Source organism: Chelonus insularis, unplaced genomic scaffold, assembly GCF_013357705.1.
Source record: "Chelonus insularis isolate UGA/USDA-ARS -01 unplaced genomic scaffold, ASM1335770v1 contig_135_pilon, whole genome shotgun sequence".
NCBI lineage: Eukaryota > Metazoa > Arthropoda > Insecta > Hymenoptera > Braconidae > Chelonus > Chelonus insularis.
Window position 1 is genome coordinate 1,502,819 of NW_023276376.1, and position 13,091 is coordinate 1,515,909.

Genomic DNA, 13,091 nt, shown 5'->3' on the forward strand with positions numbered 1-13,091 from the left:
ATAATTAAAATTATGTTCAGAATAAAATTATATTCATAATTTAGATTATAAAAAATTTTTATTTATCTTTATTAACAGTTTTATAAATTGAATAAACAATTTCAGTGATGAGTAATTGATATTTTAAGAATAAGGTACGTAATTCTTGTAATTTTATGGAAGTTGAATACATATTATAATATTAGCAATACTTTTCTGAATTAATATATCATATAAATATTTTTTAACTACAATAATTAGTATTACTACTACGTCGACATGATGTCACTAATTTATTTAAAATTACATCAATTGATTTTGAAAATCTAAAGGAAGATTTTTAATGTAAAGTTGTAAAAACTTTTATTCTATTTTTTTTTTCAATAAAATATACCTGAATTAAAATATAAACAATTTTGAAAATTTTTTTTACTCCAAGAATATTTATGATTATATATGACAGTCGTTATCTAAGTTGATTAGTCAATTATTTTGAGTAGTGAATTGTTTGTTTAACTAATGTTTTTGCATATATTTATTTATGTGGTTCTTTTCAAAGACGGATGTAAATTACAATTTTTTTAATTGTATATTACTTTCAATTATCTTATGAGATAAATCTGTGATAAACACTGGAAGTTATAGAAATTTCATGTAAAATTGATTAAGATTGACTCGAATATTGAAATATAAATAAAATGTTTATGATTTATAAATATTTAATAAACAGTTATATAGACATATAATAAAATGAGTTTAAAAATATATTATTTATATTTTATAAACGAATATTTAATGGAAAACTTTTATGGAAATAATAATTGTTAATTTATCTACTGATATCTGACTGGGCTTTATAAATTTTAAAAATTTTTTTTCCGGGAATCAGTGTTTGGCTAAGACCTGGTCGTTTTTTCTTCTTTCTTTTTTGCATATCATTATTTTCTTGATCATTCATCTCTTCATAATTTTCATCATCGACATTACCATCATCCACTTCATTACTACTATTATCATAATTATCAATTTCGTTATCATTAGTTATTGCTGGTTGCATTGGATTATAGTGATTGAAATTCGTTTGACAAATTACAATTTCCTGAGTTGAAGTTGGACAATTATTTCGATGACGACGATGGCCATGTCGATTCAGGTTTTGACCGGTTTCAATGCCTGTTGATAAATTTTTATGAATATCTGAGTCATGTGCAAATGTACAGTTATGTCCAAAGCGACAACGTCCTTTTCGATAATTCCAACAAATTTTCCGGCCATTGATCATCTTCGTGTCGTCAAGAGTTGGCGTCATTTTTACATGTTTTTCTAATATTGCGCTTTTGGCTTTCTCAGCTTCAACAAATGGATTTGAAAATACGGAAGTCTTTAATAAATTTGATGTGCTATTAAAATTTGGAGTAGGTAATGGAAGTTTATGATTTTCTATGAAATTCTTATGTTTCTTCATTACTAAATCGTTGTCTTCTTTTTTTCTTTGTTCTTCAACATCATTATCATCATCTCTTTCACTGTTCTCGCTATCATCATCACCATCATCATCATCATCATCATCGGTTTCTTCGTTTTTTATTTTTCTCTCATTTTCAAGTTTTTTTAGCTGATTTCTCTTGTCATTGTTTTGTTGATCTCCAACATGAGTTACTACTTCATCATCAGTATTTTCATCATCTGGACTTAAAAGACGACAACATTATTATTAATTAACAAATAAAACTATTTTTAAATAAAATAATTCATTCAGAAAGAATACAATGACTTAACAGTAAATAACTTACAACACATTATCAGCATCGTTACTCTCTGATCCCGATGATGTACCACTGCTACCGTAATCTGCCACTAAGGAAGTCATTTTGTTGTTTTGATAAACTCAATTGATATAACAATTATCTAGCAATTAATAGAAATATTGATAACAATCGCACGATCATGTTTTAAAATAATTTTCGTTATTATTCTCAAAATAAAATATTACAATACTATCACAACATTTAAAATAGTTTATCCAATTTTTTGGTAACAACAATAATAATTAAAATTTTAATTTTGAAAAATGTGCTGATGCTAACCAGTACTGCATCAACACATCAGCTGATATGATTAAATTTAGGGAACAATAATATGTGTTTGTATACATATGATATCGTGTAATTGGAGCTGTAGTATACCCAAAAAGTGAGTGAGAAAGAGTTTCTATGCAGAAAAATAATAAAATAGAAAGAGAAGCATACCATTCTATAGTAAATATTTACGTACATTATACTCAATTCTTACAAATAAGTTGACATAACCTAAACCAGAAACTGTCAGTGATCATTTTCAAAATTATACCAATTCTTCTTATATTTTCATAACCAATATTATTTTTGTGGATACATAATAATACATTATTAAGAACAAGTAAACTTTCTAGGTTAGTAATTTTAATTATTGTAAAAATAAAAATTAATAAATAATAAAATAAAATATTATTTTTTCATTATCAGGTAAAAAAATAATGCCATCAGCTGATTTACCTGCAGAATTAATAGCAAAACCACAAGCTTTGATAGGATTGAGTGGATTAGATATATCAAATACTATTCATCGATCAATTTGGGATACTTTCATAAGCAACCGACGTGCTGATGGAACGTCATTGTTGCAATTTAAACTTCTGTCACCAGATCATGTATTTCCGACAGCGAAACCTAAAAGAAATTCTTATGAATGGTATATACCTAAAGGTATTTTAAAACGTAATTGGATGAATAAATATTTAAATAAAATACCAGCAGTAGTTGTTTGTTTTTATGATCTTGATTGGAATGATCCAACGTGGAATGAGAAAAAAATGAAATGTGCATCTAAAGTACAATCATTAAAATGTTCTCTTGAAGGGCGTAATACAAAAATTGCTGTAGTTTTAATTCAAAGAGGAATACCTCCACCACCTGGATCTGAAGATATGTTAGCTACTGAAAGAGCAACAGCATTATGTACAGCTTGTGAATTACCAGCTAAATCTCTTTATGTTCTACCCCATGGAGATCATCTGGTTGGTTATATTTTAAGATTAGAAAATGTATTTTATGAGTTAGCTCAAAATTTTTACCATCATCAATATCGTGTAGTTAAAAGTCATAGAGATCAATTAAACAAAACGTCTCATCAATATTTATTCGTCCGACATCAATTCAAGATGGGTTTTTTCAATGAACTTAGACAAGACAAACATATTGCTTTGAAACACTATCAACATGCCTACAATAACTTATTAGAGATTAGAATGAATGATTTCAATACACTAGAAATTAAAACGGTAGCTAGTTACATCAATTATAAACTGTGTCGAATGATGTTTATTATAAATGAACCAAGAGATGCTATTTCTCAATTTCGTGCTCATATAGATCGATTTAAATCACGAACTGGTCCTGAAGATCTTATATTTGAACATCATGCTTGGATGACTAATCAATATTCAACATTTGCTGAACTTTTTGATGAAGCAATTAGACAAGGACTACCTCCAGTACAAACTCAACATCCAGGATATTATTTTCAGCTCGCAGCACAACATGCAAATCTACGCCAAAAAGCTTGTAAAGAATTATGTAGCAATGTAACCGTAAGTGGTCAATTATTGTCCGATGTAGATGATGGAGATAAAGTTGAATTCTACGGCCAAAGACCTTGGAAACAAATAAACAATAATGTTGGTGGAAAACTTAGTGGAGAACCTGTAGACTTAGCTCGAGAAGCAGCTGCTATTCAAGTCCTAAAATATCAAGAACTGAAGGTTAATCATTCAATGATTATTATAAGTCTTTTGGGTAATGCAATATCACAATTTAAAATCTATCGATGTCCTAGAATGCGTAGACAACTCGTTGTCCAAATGGCTGCAGAATATTTTAATGCATGTGATTATGGAAAAGTTCTGACGCTTTTGATGCACATGTTATGGGAATACCGTAGTGAACGTTGGCCTCTTCTTCTCACTGATATACTTAAAAAAGCTTTAAAAGCTGCTTATTTATCAACGAGCATTCATGACTACATTACATTAGCTATAGAATCGTTAGGTCCTTTCACCAAGTTCTCCAAAGAAGATCGTGCTGCTATTTACTCTAATATGATGAATATTATTTATAAAAGAGTTCCACCTCAATTATTAGATCTTTCAGATTTACCAGAAGAGGCAAAAAAATCAGCTATTGAAAAGTGGTCCCTTGAGCTTAACAGATCTGATCAATTTACATGTACTATTGATGACACCAATTTATCATCTTTTATTGATGTAAAAGCTCGTTTTCTAGACTCTAAATATTTTGTAGGAAGTCCTGTAAATATTGAAGTATTTATTAAAAATTTATTTGAAGGAACAATCAAGTTAGCCAAGATTGTTGTAAATATTGAAGTTAACGGTATTACATTTGAATGTCCTATTACAGGAAAAACATCAATAGAGGGTGAACAAAATATATCATTTAAATTTGAAGCTAATGAAACAAAAAAATTTCACTGTACATTTTTGACCCCTCAACAGCCTGATGGAAGTGAAATGCAAATCAGTGTGATTTCACTTTATTTAGGGAATGAGAACAATTTTTCTATTATTATGAAATTTTCTCCGATGGGAACAGTTTTTTCTGTTTTAGATCGATTTTATTCAGACATACAGAGTCATCGAAAATGGTCTGATGGATATAGTTTTGAAACAATAAAACCCATAGTTACTTCTACAATAAAAGCAGAGGAATCTAATATTATTATGGAAATCAATTCACCAAGTCCAGCACTTTTAAGTGAATGGCTACCTCTTAAAATTAGTATTAAACCCAAAGAAACTATATCTAGTACTATGCTGCATATGAAACAAATAACTATTAATACAGATAATTCAGGTGATAATTCAGCAACCGAATTAAGTTTAACAATGACGAATAAGCAAACATCGATATCGGTAGAGCTGGGTAATTTTACAAATAAAGACGGAGAGATAATTTCAATGGAAAAAACCGTATATGTTCGATCGCATCAAGTTAGTAAAAAAAACTTTTCGATTAGAATTGACTATGTAAATGAAGAAGGAATCAAACGGAGTAAGGAATTGACGTATTCGCTGTCTATTGTCAAGCCATTTGACGTAACTACACAGTTTTATACAAAACTATTCGAACCTTTAACAAAAGCATTTGTTAATGAACCATTTATTATGATGCCTCATGTAGTCTGCACTTCTCCATGGCCAATAGAAATACTTGATACGTCTGTAGAACTAGGTAATTCTCTATCTAGAATACGTAATGATGATGACAATGATAAAAATCATCAAGAAAGTGTGTTGAAAGGAGCAACTTTACATGATGGTGAATCAGGAACTGATGTTTATTGTGTAGTTCCTATCATTGGAAGTGAACAGCCAACATCTACAGGAGTGTATACAATTCGTTGGAGAAGAAGTGACTGTAAAAATGAAGTAATAGAAACTAGTACTAGTGTTACATTATCACCCATATGGGTTGAAGACTTAGTTGTTGGTTTGCAAGCTAAAATTCCAGCTCACGGCTGGGTTCGAACTCCACTTTGTGTTTCTTATTTTATCAAAAATTATTCTGATTATTTGTTTACATTGAGACTTACTATGGAAGCTAGTGATGCATTTATGTTTGCTGGACAAAAACAAATAGATATTTGCATTCCACCTAAAAATGAAGAAAAAATTGAGTGGATTTTAAGGCCATTGATTGCAGGATTTGTTGCTTTACCTACACTTTCTCTATCAGTGCCTCTTGGTAATTATAGATTTTTAATTTTACTTATTTATAGTATTTTAATATTTTAATATTTTAATTTATTTTTTACAGAGGATGAGTATAAATTAAATAAAAGCAAATTAGTAGAAATTTTAGAACGATCTTTACCAACACATATTTATATCATGGTAAATTTTTATTTATTTTTAGCTAGAAAAATTACAATTAAATATTAATAATTTAATGATTTTTTCAGCCAAAATCTCCAACGATTGAAGCGTAAGCAAAATAAATAAGTGTAAATTTTGTAATTTTAGAGAAGATAATTTAACAAGGTATTTTAAAGTTAATTTATGTATAATTGAATATAAAAAAAACTATAAACTTATATATAAATATTAAAATTTTATTATTTTGTTTAATTTGAAATAAAGATTATTTTATTTATTTGGATAAAAGTTAATTGCGTTGCCATGGTTACGCAATTCATAACTCTGTTAGAATAGTTAGATATCGAAAATTGGTTGCTACGTGGAATATACCTATATTTTCTTGTTTATTTTTATTCTAATTAATTATTTACAAAAAAAATCAGCACTTTGAACATGTCATTTGAAAAGTGTGCGGAAATTCAAGAACATCTAAATAAATATTTAGAAGAAGAAAAAAATCTTCAAGCACAATTACATCAACGGTATGGTTTTTTTATAAAAATACAATCTCTTATTTTTAAAAATAAATTCATAATGCTATTTTTAATAACTTGATTCATTATAATAGTAAATTAAAACAAGAAAAAAAAGAACCTCTACGATTCCAAAAATCAACAAGAGCTTATAAAAAATTACAATATTCTAATAACACAGATGCGATAGCTCGAAATCAACGGTTGTTAAAGGTAGTCAAGTAATATTTTAAAATGAATTTTTTTGAATCCAAACTTTATTTTTTTTTAATTACAGGAACTTGAAGTAATAACTGCACGTTTAAGAACACTTACATCATTTACACCAACAAATCGAGAACTCCAAGAATCTATATCAAATTATTGGCAATCTATTGCTGACAATTAATAATAATTCGTCAATTTGTCTAATAACTCGAGCCGAACGAACAAACTAATTATTTACACAGTTTGTTGATCGCTTGGATCGATGTATTAGAACAATGAAATTCAGTTTCTTGATACATATGATGAATTTATAAAAATTGAATTATCATTCGTTACATTAGCAAAACTCCTATAATATAAGGATCTAGAACGATTGTAAATAATTAAAAAAAAAACTAGAATAGGAATATTTTTAAAGAATAAAAATAATAAACAATACGTACTTGCATAAAAGTGATAAATAAATTTATTGAAGTATGTATATATCAGTGATCGACGTTGCTTCCATAATGAAACTAATTTAAATAAGTATACCCAAAGAATGTTTACCGGCATGTACCTCTATCCATTTTCAAAGTAGCTCTATCGTCTTTGATAATTATTACCCACAACTATCTATTTCTTCACCTACGTGTCCTCCGATATGAACGTCACGTAATTTCAAGCAACAATTCCGATAAGTCAAATAAAATGGTAGGAAAAAATATATTTGTCTATTGATACTCTTCATAGTATTCTTCATTTTTAGTTGTTCGTGGACTACTAGCATGCTTCGAAGAGTTTGCTAACTAAGTTAATGACATCACTTTTTGATTAAATAACAAAATAGTAGGTAAAAATAACTTTATTTTTAACATTAATGTGTAGTTGAGGGATAACTACAGTTGATTAAATATTGAATATAAAAATATGTATCTGTTCATTTTGTCCTTTTCATCTGTTCAAATAATCGTTGGATTCTTCACGTATTGTTATGTTTCGTCTTACTCTGTTACTAGCTTAACTTTTTAGAACACTTACATTGATAGCAAGCAGTTAAAACATTTATAGAAAATATACTTTAACACTTGAATATATAAATGATAGGAATATCAGTATTTTCTAGGCCATCTTCCATTATTGTAATTGTTGTTGTTGCATAATACTCCAATAAGTCATCGTGTCATTTTTAAGTATTGACTAATCTTTTTTTTATTATATTATGTAGTATTATCGTGGCTATAAAATATTAATTTTTGCAAAAAATAAAACACCAAAGAGCAGTTTTTTAAAAACCTTTTATTCGTAACCTTTCGTATTTTATGATCTAAAATTTGTTCATTTTTTGTTTATCATATATCTATAGATGAAGATAAATCTATTTTCATCTATTAAAATTAATAAATATTCAGATATAAACCAATAATACTTTCATCAAATTAGGTACCATTCCATTTCTGAGTTTTTTTCTGAATTAAATAAGAACATGTTTTTATTTTTGATTTAACTACCTATTTTAATTAAAATAATTTGTATCTAATTTATTTAAAGGAGGAATATTTTTCTAAATGGAACCGGATTTTAAAAAGTTTAAAATAATTGGTGATACTTTCTCAGGTTCATTTAAATGTACATGATGACTCCCTGGAACTTCATGATATTCGAATCGTCGTGCATTTTTTTTTATCAAGTTCATCATTTGCTGATAGTGTTCCGGTTGATCGAATTTGTGACCTGGAACTGCTCGAATATTTAAATAATCACATTTAATTTGACGTGCATACTCTGATGTTAAATCCAATGAAAGCATTCCTAGCATTGATGACTGAAACAATAAATTGTCAATTTAAATATGTTTTTATTTATTGTAAAATATGTTAATAGTAGTAAATTTAACTAACTTTCAATCGTGGATCTCGTGAGAAATAATATTTGCCAGGTACTTCTGCAGGTTGCATTCCTCTACGCATCAAAATTTCAGCACTTTTTCGAGTGATAGATCCATTGTATGCATCCAATACAATATCAATCATTTGATCATATCCATAAGAAGGTACAGAATCAAATTTAAGCTGTTCATACTTAAAAAATCGATCAATATCATCTTTAGTAGTTTTAACCATAGTACTGACATTTCTATTAGTCGGGCTGGCGATGTCAAGACTTATTAACATTTCAACCTCATCAGGAAATGATGCAGCATAGAGAAAACCAATAGCTCCGCCCAAGGAATGTCCAATAATAGTTATCTATTGAAAACAATCTAGTTATATGAATAAATAAACATATAATATTTTTGCATCAGTTAAACAATTTACAAAACAATAAACAAATAATGAATACAAAAAATTATCACAAACAAATAAAATATAAAAAAGTATACAAGACAATCAAATATGATGTGCATGATGAGCCTCGGTTACAGTAACTTGGTCTCACCTTGCTCCACTGGAAATGCTGGACGACTCTTCGTAGCATAAAAACACCATCCCAATACACAAAATAGTATTGTCCTACGGACAAATGCGAAGAAAAGCCGTGGCCAGGCATATCCAAGCAGAGAAAAGCGATGTCATTGCGTATCATCATCATCATTGAGATTAAGCAATCAAAACTCCCTGCATTATCCTGCCGCCCATGCAATGTAATGATAGGTTGAATGTTTTTAGGGCCCCACCATTTTCCTATGAATGTATAACCACATCATTTCCATCGTATTATGCACAAACAAAGACTTCAAGTTATCAATAATACAACTGATAAAAATCATTGTTCTTATTAACAATGTTAATGCTATCGATTTTCATTATGATAAATTTGAATCAGTACAATTCCATTTGCAAGATCACGTTCATAATTAACATAATCGTATAGATCGTTAGAATAAATAAATTAAAAATGGAAATAATTAAAGAAAAGTAACCTAAATCAATTAAGTAATAATTTATATAATCAAATTCTTATCCTGTGAAGAGACGTTGGTTAATGAAATTATTGTTCATGGACTGCTAACCTTGTCCCACTTGAAATGTTTAACAATTCTACGAACAAGAATAAGTCCGTCCCAAAATATATAGTAGAAGGAGCCTGACGGTAGACGAGATGAACAGCCATGGCCAGGAAGATCAATACAAAGAACTGGAAGCGATTGCTGGAGTATTGGAGCTAAACTATCAAAAGTTCCGGCGTTATCTTGCCAACCATGTAATGCTAGAATTGGCTGCTTATTCTTACAACCCCACCATTTACCTAAATACGTCAGTATAACTATCCTAAAGTAAACTATTATAAAAATTTTACAATTATCAGCATACTCTTTTTCATTACTGACCACTTATATGACCCCATGGTACTGGAATTTTGACCTCTTCATATTCTAAAAGTAATAAAAATATTATGAATTGATATTTTTTATATTAAATATTTTAATTAATCTTACTTGAATTTTGCTCTCCAAAAGAGGTAGTATCATTACGTGATGATTCACTCATGATATGATTTTTGTTTTTGATATTTCAAAATGCTTCGTCAATATAAATCTATCTCTAACCTCTGGAAATTTCGTGTTTGAGTGATAATGGACTAAAGCAATAATGAACTGATATTGTCGTCTTGATTTGGTATTGTGCTTTACAAGATAAAGAGCGCTACGCGTTGATTCGAGCAAGTGGGATTTTTAAAAACAATTATCAAATCAGAAAAAAACAATTCATTTATCAATAGGATTAAAAATCGTAATTCATTGTAAGAAATTCAATAAATTATAATATAATAAATATTGAAACATCTAATTCGAATATTTTATACATTTCAATTTAAAAATTTTTTAAATTAATTGCCTTTGGAAATTTTTTATCATTCGATAGCAAATAACCAACGGAGGAATAAAAAAATTGATATGAATGAAATCTAGTTTATCAATTCAAAACATCAGCTGATGATTGTCACCACATGTTTACATTTGGTATCATTGTTATTATAAGTAGTGTAGTAATAGATAATTGAAGGGGAGTAAATAAAAAATAACAATAATGACAAGTAACAGTAATAATTTAATCGTGAAAAATGTTATTTATACTGGAAATAAAAATGTGACCTTTAATCATGGAACGAAGGTAAGATACAAAAATTCAATGATAATCTAATTTTTGATTAACAATTCTTGGATCTCATAGGTTATTTTTCATTTCAAAACCACAAAATGTGATGATAATGAAACGGTAATTGATGATAGTCGTGTAATGGGAAAACCAATGGAATTAGTAATTGGGAAAAAATTTAAACTCGAAGTATGGGAAACAATTGTACAGATGATGTCTTTGAATGAAGTCAGTAGATTTAGAGTAGATAAAAGTGTAGGTAAATTAATTACTTTATTAATATCATTTTTTATTTTTAATTATTTCAAATGACTTATGTGACGATTTTCAATGAATATTTTTAATAATATTACATTTGTTCAGTTGGTTTCTCCATATCCATTTGTATCAAAAACTTTAAGAGAATTAGATAAGCCAGAATCTGAAAAAATAAATAAACACTGTTGTGGTGTCACTTTACAAAATGAAGGAATAGGCTATGAAGATTTGAATGATTTGATTAAAAATCCACAAGATTTAATTTTTACAATAGGTAATAATCAAGATTAATTGTGTAAAATCAAATGACAGAAGTTTATTATTAATCTTTATTTTATTTAACAGAATTAATAAATGTTATACAATCAGATGAATATGAAAAACAAATTTGGCAAATGACAGAAAGTGAAAGGTTTGAATATATACCTGTACTTAGAGAAAAAGGAAATAAATTTTTTAAAGAAAAAAATTATGATGCTGCTTTGGAAGCTTATAAAACAGCAATAGGAATTGTAGAACAATTGATGATTTTGTAAGATTATTGAATCTATAATTAATGCTATAAATAAAATTATTTTTTTATGATCATCGAAAATTTGATTAACTGCAGAGAAAAACCAAGAGATGAAGAATGGATGAAACTAAATAAAATCAAAACTCCTTTACTACTTAATTATGCACAGTGTAAATTATTAAAAAAAGAGTATTATGAAGTCGTAGAGCACTGTACAACTGTCTTAGAAATTGAACCAGGTGAAAATTTAATATTTATCATGAAATAATTTTGATTAATCGAAAACAATTAATATTAAATTTATAATCATAGATAATGTCAAAGCTTTGTACAGAAGAGGAAAGGCTCATATTGGTGTATGGAATCAAACTGAAGCTAGTCGTGATCTTATGAAAGCAGCTGAATTAGATCCCACCTTAAAATCTATTATAGAAAAAGAGTTAAAAAATTTCCAACAAGCTTTAAAACAAAAAGAAAAGTCTGAAAGAAAATCATTAAACCAAATGTTTTCTTCTTAAAAGTGTTTAAACTATTTTATCTAAATATCTTGATTTTTATACTGATAAATTATGAAATCTATTGTTATTCCGAAAAAGTTTTTTACTTACGCAATTTACTGTTTAAAAAGATACATTTTTTAAATAATTTTAGTTGAATATAATTTCTTAAATTTATGGTTTGTAAAGAGATTTAATAATGAATGTATGCGAAAATTGTACAATAAAAATTTTTATGTTTATTTTAAATCTGGTACAGTTTTTGTATTTATGCTGATATAACATTAATGAATATATGTGTCAGAGTGTTGGACAACATAGCGAAAATAATAGGCACAACAATAAGTTTCTTCTCTGACCTCTTTTATATCTTAGTTACTTTATTGTCTCTTTACTTCTCTGAACACTACTAGTGATGATGACCTACTGCTAAAATTTATTACTTTTTTATGTCTTCGTGCTTGTTAACGATTAGTCCATCAAGATTATGTATCTATTTTTTAACTATTATCTGACTCTAGTCTATCTTAACACTAAGTTTTATGAGATAATATCCAAGTTTTGTTGTTCTTTTAATATTGAGAGCGCATTAAAGCATACAGCTTTGGCAAAGGAAAAGAGATGAAACAAAAAGAGGAAATAATAGATATGAGAAATCAGTAGTAGAAGCAGTCACATAAGGCAAATGGCCTCAATAGAGTATTGAACTATTATACCTGGTATTATTGACACTAATCATATAAAAGCATCACAGTAAATGTTTATTTAAAAATCTCTGCATTATTACACAGATATACCAGACGAAGTCTGTATGTGTCAGTGTATTCATTGTGATACTACAGTGAATACATGAATTACTCTCACCACCTTTAACTGCTTATATATGACAAAAATTAATCATTCTCTCAAACAGTGATATATGTTTAATATAATTACATCAGCAAATAAACTAATGATGAAGTGTAATTGAAGATTAATCAATTGGTGCGGCGAATAAATGAATTGAAGATTAATTGAGTGGTCGACACAAAATAAAAACTTTTCTCTTACATCGAAAATACATTATTAAAGTATCATTATATGTTGAAAATAATGGATATATTTTTGGCCAAA

The 13,091-nt window shown here is 27.9% G+C and overlaps 5 protein-coding genes across 7 annotated transcripts; 3 read left to right on the forward strand and 2 right to left on the reverse strand.

Annotated features, from left to right (window-relative positions):
• Positions 1-344: 344 nt before the first annotated feature.
• On the reverse strand, positions 345-2,109 carry LOC118074306 (probable serine/threonine-protein kinase DDB_G0278845). 2 transcript variants are annotated; one of them, XM_035095421.1, is made up of 2 exons: positions 1,773-2,109; positions 345-1,665 (listed from the first exon to the last, which is right to left on the reverse strand). In XM_035095421.1, the coding sequence occupies exons 1-2, from the start codon at positions 1,786-1,788 to the stop codon at positions 809-811; spliced, it is 873 nt and encodes a 290-aa protein (XP_034951312.1). In that variant the 5' UTR covers positions 1,789-2,109; the 3' UTR covers positions 345-808. The 2 variants fall into 2 exon arrangements, with proteins under 2 accessions (XP_034951312.1, XP_034951311.1); XM_035095420.1 differs by having other exon boundaries at positions 354-1,670.
• A 148-nt stretch (positions 2,110-2,257) lies between these two features.
• On the forward strand, positions 2,258-6,237 carry gry (trafficking protein particle complex subunit 11 gry). The gene is made up of 5 exons (XM_035095416.1): positions 2,258-2,410; positions 2,484-5,777; positions 5,850-5,926; positions 5,995-6,073; positions 6,173-6,237. The coding sequence occupies exons 2-4, from the start codon at positions 2,495-2,497 to the stop codon at positions 6,019-6,021; spliced, it is 3,387 nt and encodes a 1,128-aa protein (XP_034951307.1). The 5' UTR covers positions 2,258-2,410; positions 2,484-2,494; the 3' UTR covers positions 6,022-6,073; positions 6,173-6,237.
• Positions 6,238-6,297: 60 nt separating this feature from the next.
• On the forward strand, positions 6,298-7,023 carry LOC118074308 (uncharacterized). The gene is made up of 3 exons (XM_035095422.1): positions 6,298-6,432; positions 6,519-6,636; positions 6,701-7,023. Exons 1-3 carry the CDS (start codon positions 6,344-6,346, stop codon positions 6,809-6,811), a joined length of 318 nt encoding a protein of 105 aa, XP_034951313.1. The 5' UTR covers positions 6,298-6,343; the 3' UTR covers positions 6,812-7,023.
• An 892-nt stretch (positions 7,024-7,915) lies between these two features.
• kraken (serine hydrolase like 2 kraken) lies at positions 7,916-10,224 on the reverse strand. Of its 2 annotated transcripts, none has more exons than XM_035095418.1 (5): positions 10,049-10,224; positions 9,941-9,985; positions 9,049-9,293; positions 8,511-8,858; positions 7,916-8,434 (listed from the first exon to the last, which is right to left on the reverse strand). In XM_035095418.1, exons 1-5 carry the CDS (start codon positions 10,098-10,100, stop codon positions 8,174-8,176), a joined length of 951 nt encoding a protein of 316 aa, XP_034951309.1. In that variant the 5' UTR covers positions 10,101-10,224; the 3' UTR covers positions 7,916-8,173. The 2 variants fall into 2 exon arrangements, with proteins under 2 accessions (XP_034951309.1, XP_034951310.1); XM_035095419.1 differs by lacking the exon at positions 9,049-9,293 and adding an exon at positions 9,623-9,858 and having other exon boundaries at positions 7,917-8,434; positions 10,049-10,223.
• A 338-nt stretch (positions 10,225-10,562) lies between these two features.
• Positions 10,563-12,019, forward strand: LOC118074304 (AH receptor-interacting protein). The gene is made up of 6 exons (XM_035095417.1): positions 10,563-10,724; positions 10,785-10,964; positions 11,073-11,241; positions 11,313-11,499; positions 11,578-11,720; positions 11,794-12,019. The coding sequence occupies exons 1-6, from the start codon at positions 10,641-10,643 to the stop codon at positions 11,997-11,999; spliced, it is 969 nt and encodes a 322-aa protein (XP_034951308.1). The 5' UTR covers positions 10,563-10,640; the 3' UTR covers positions 12,000-12,019.
• The last annotated feature ends 1,072 nt before the right edge of the window (positions 12,020-13,091 follow it).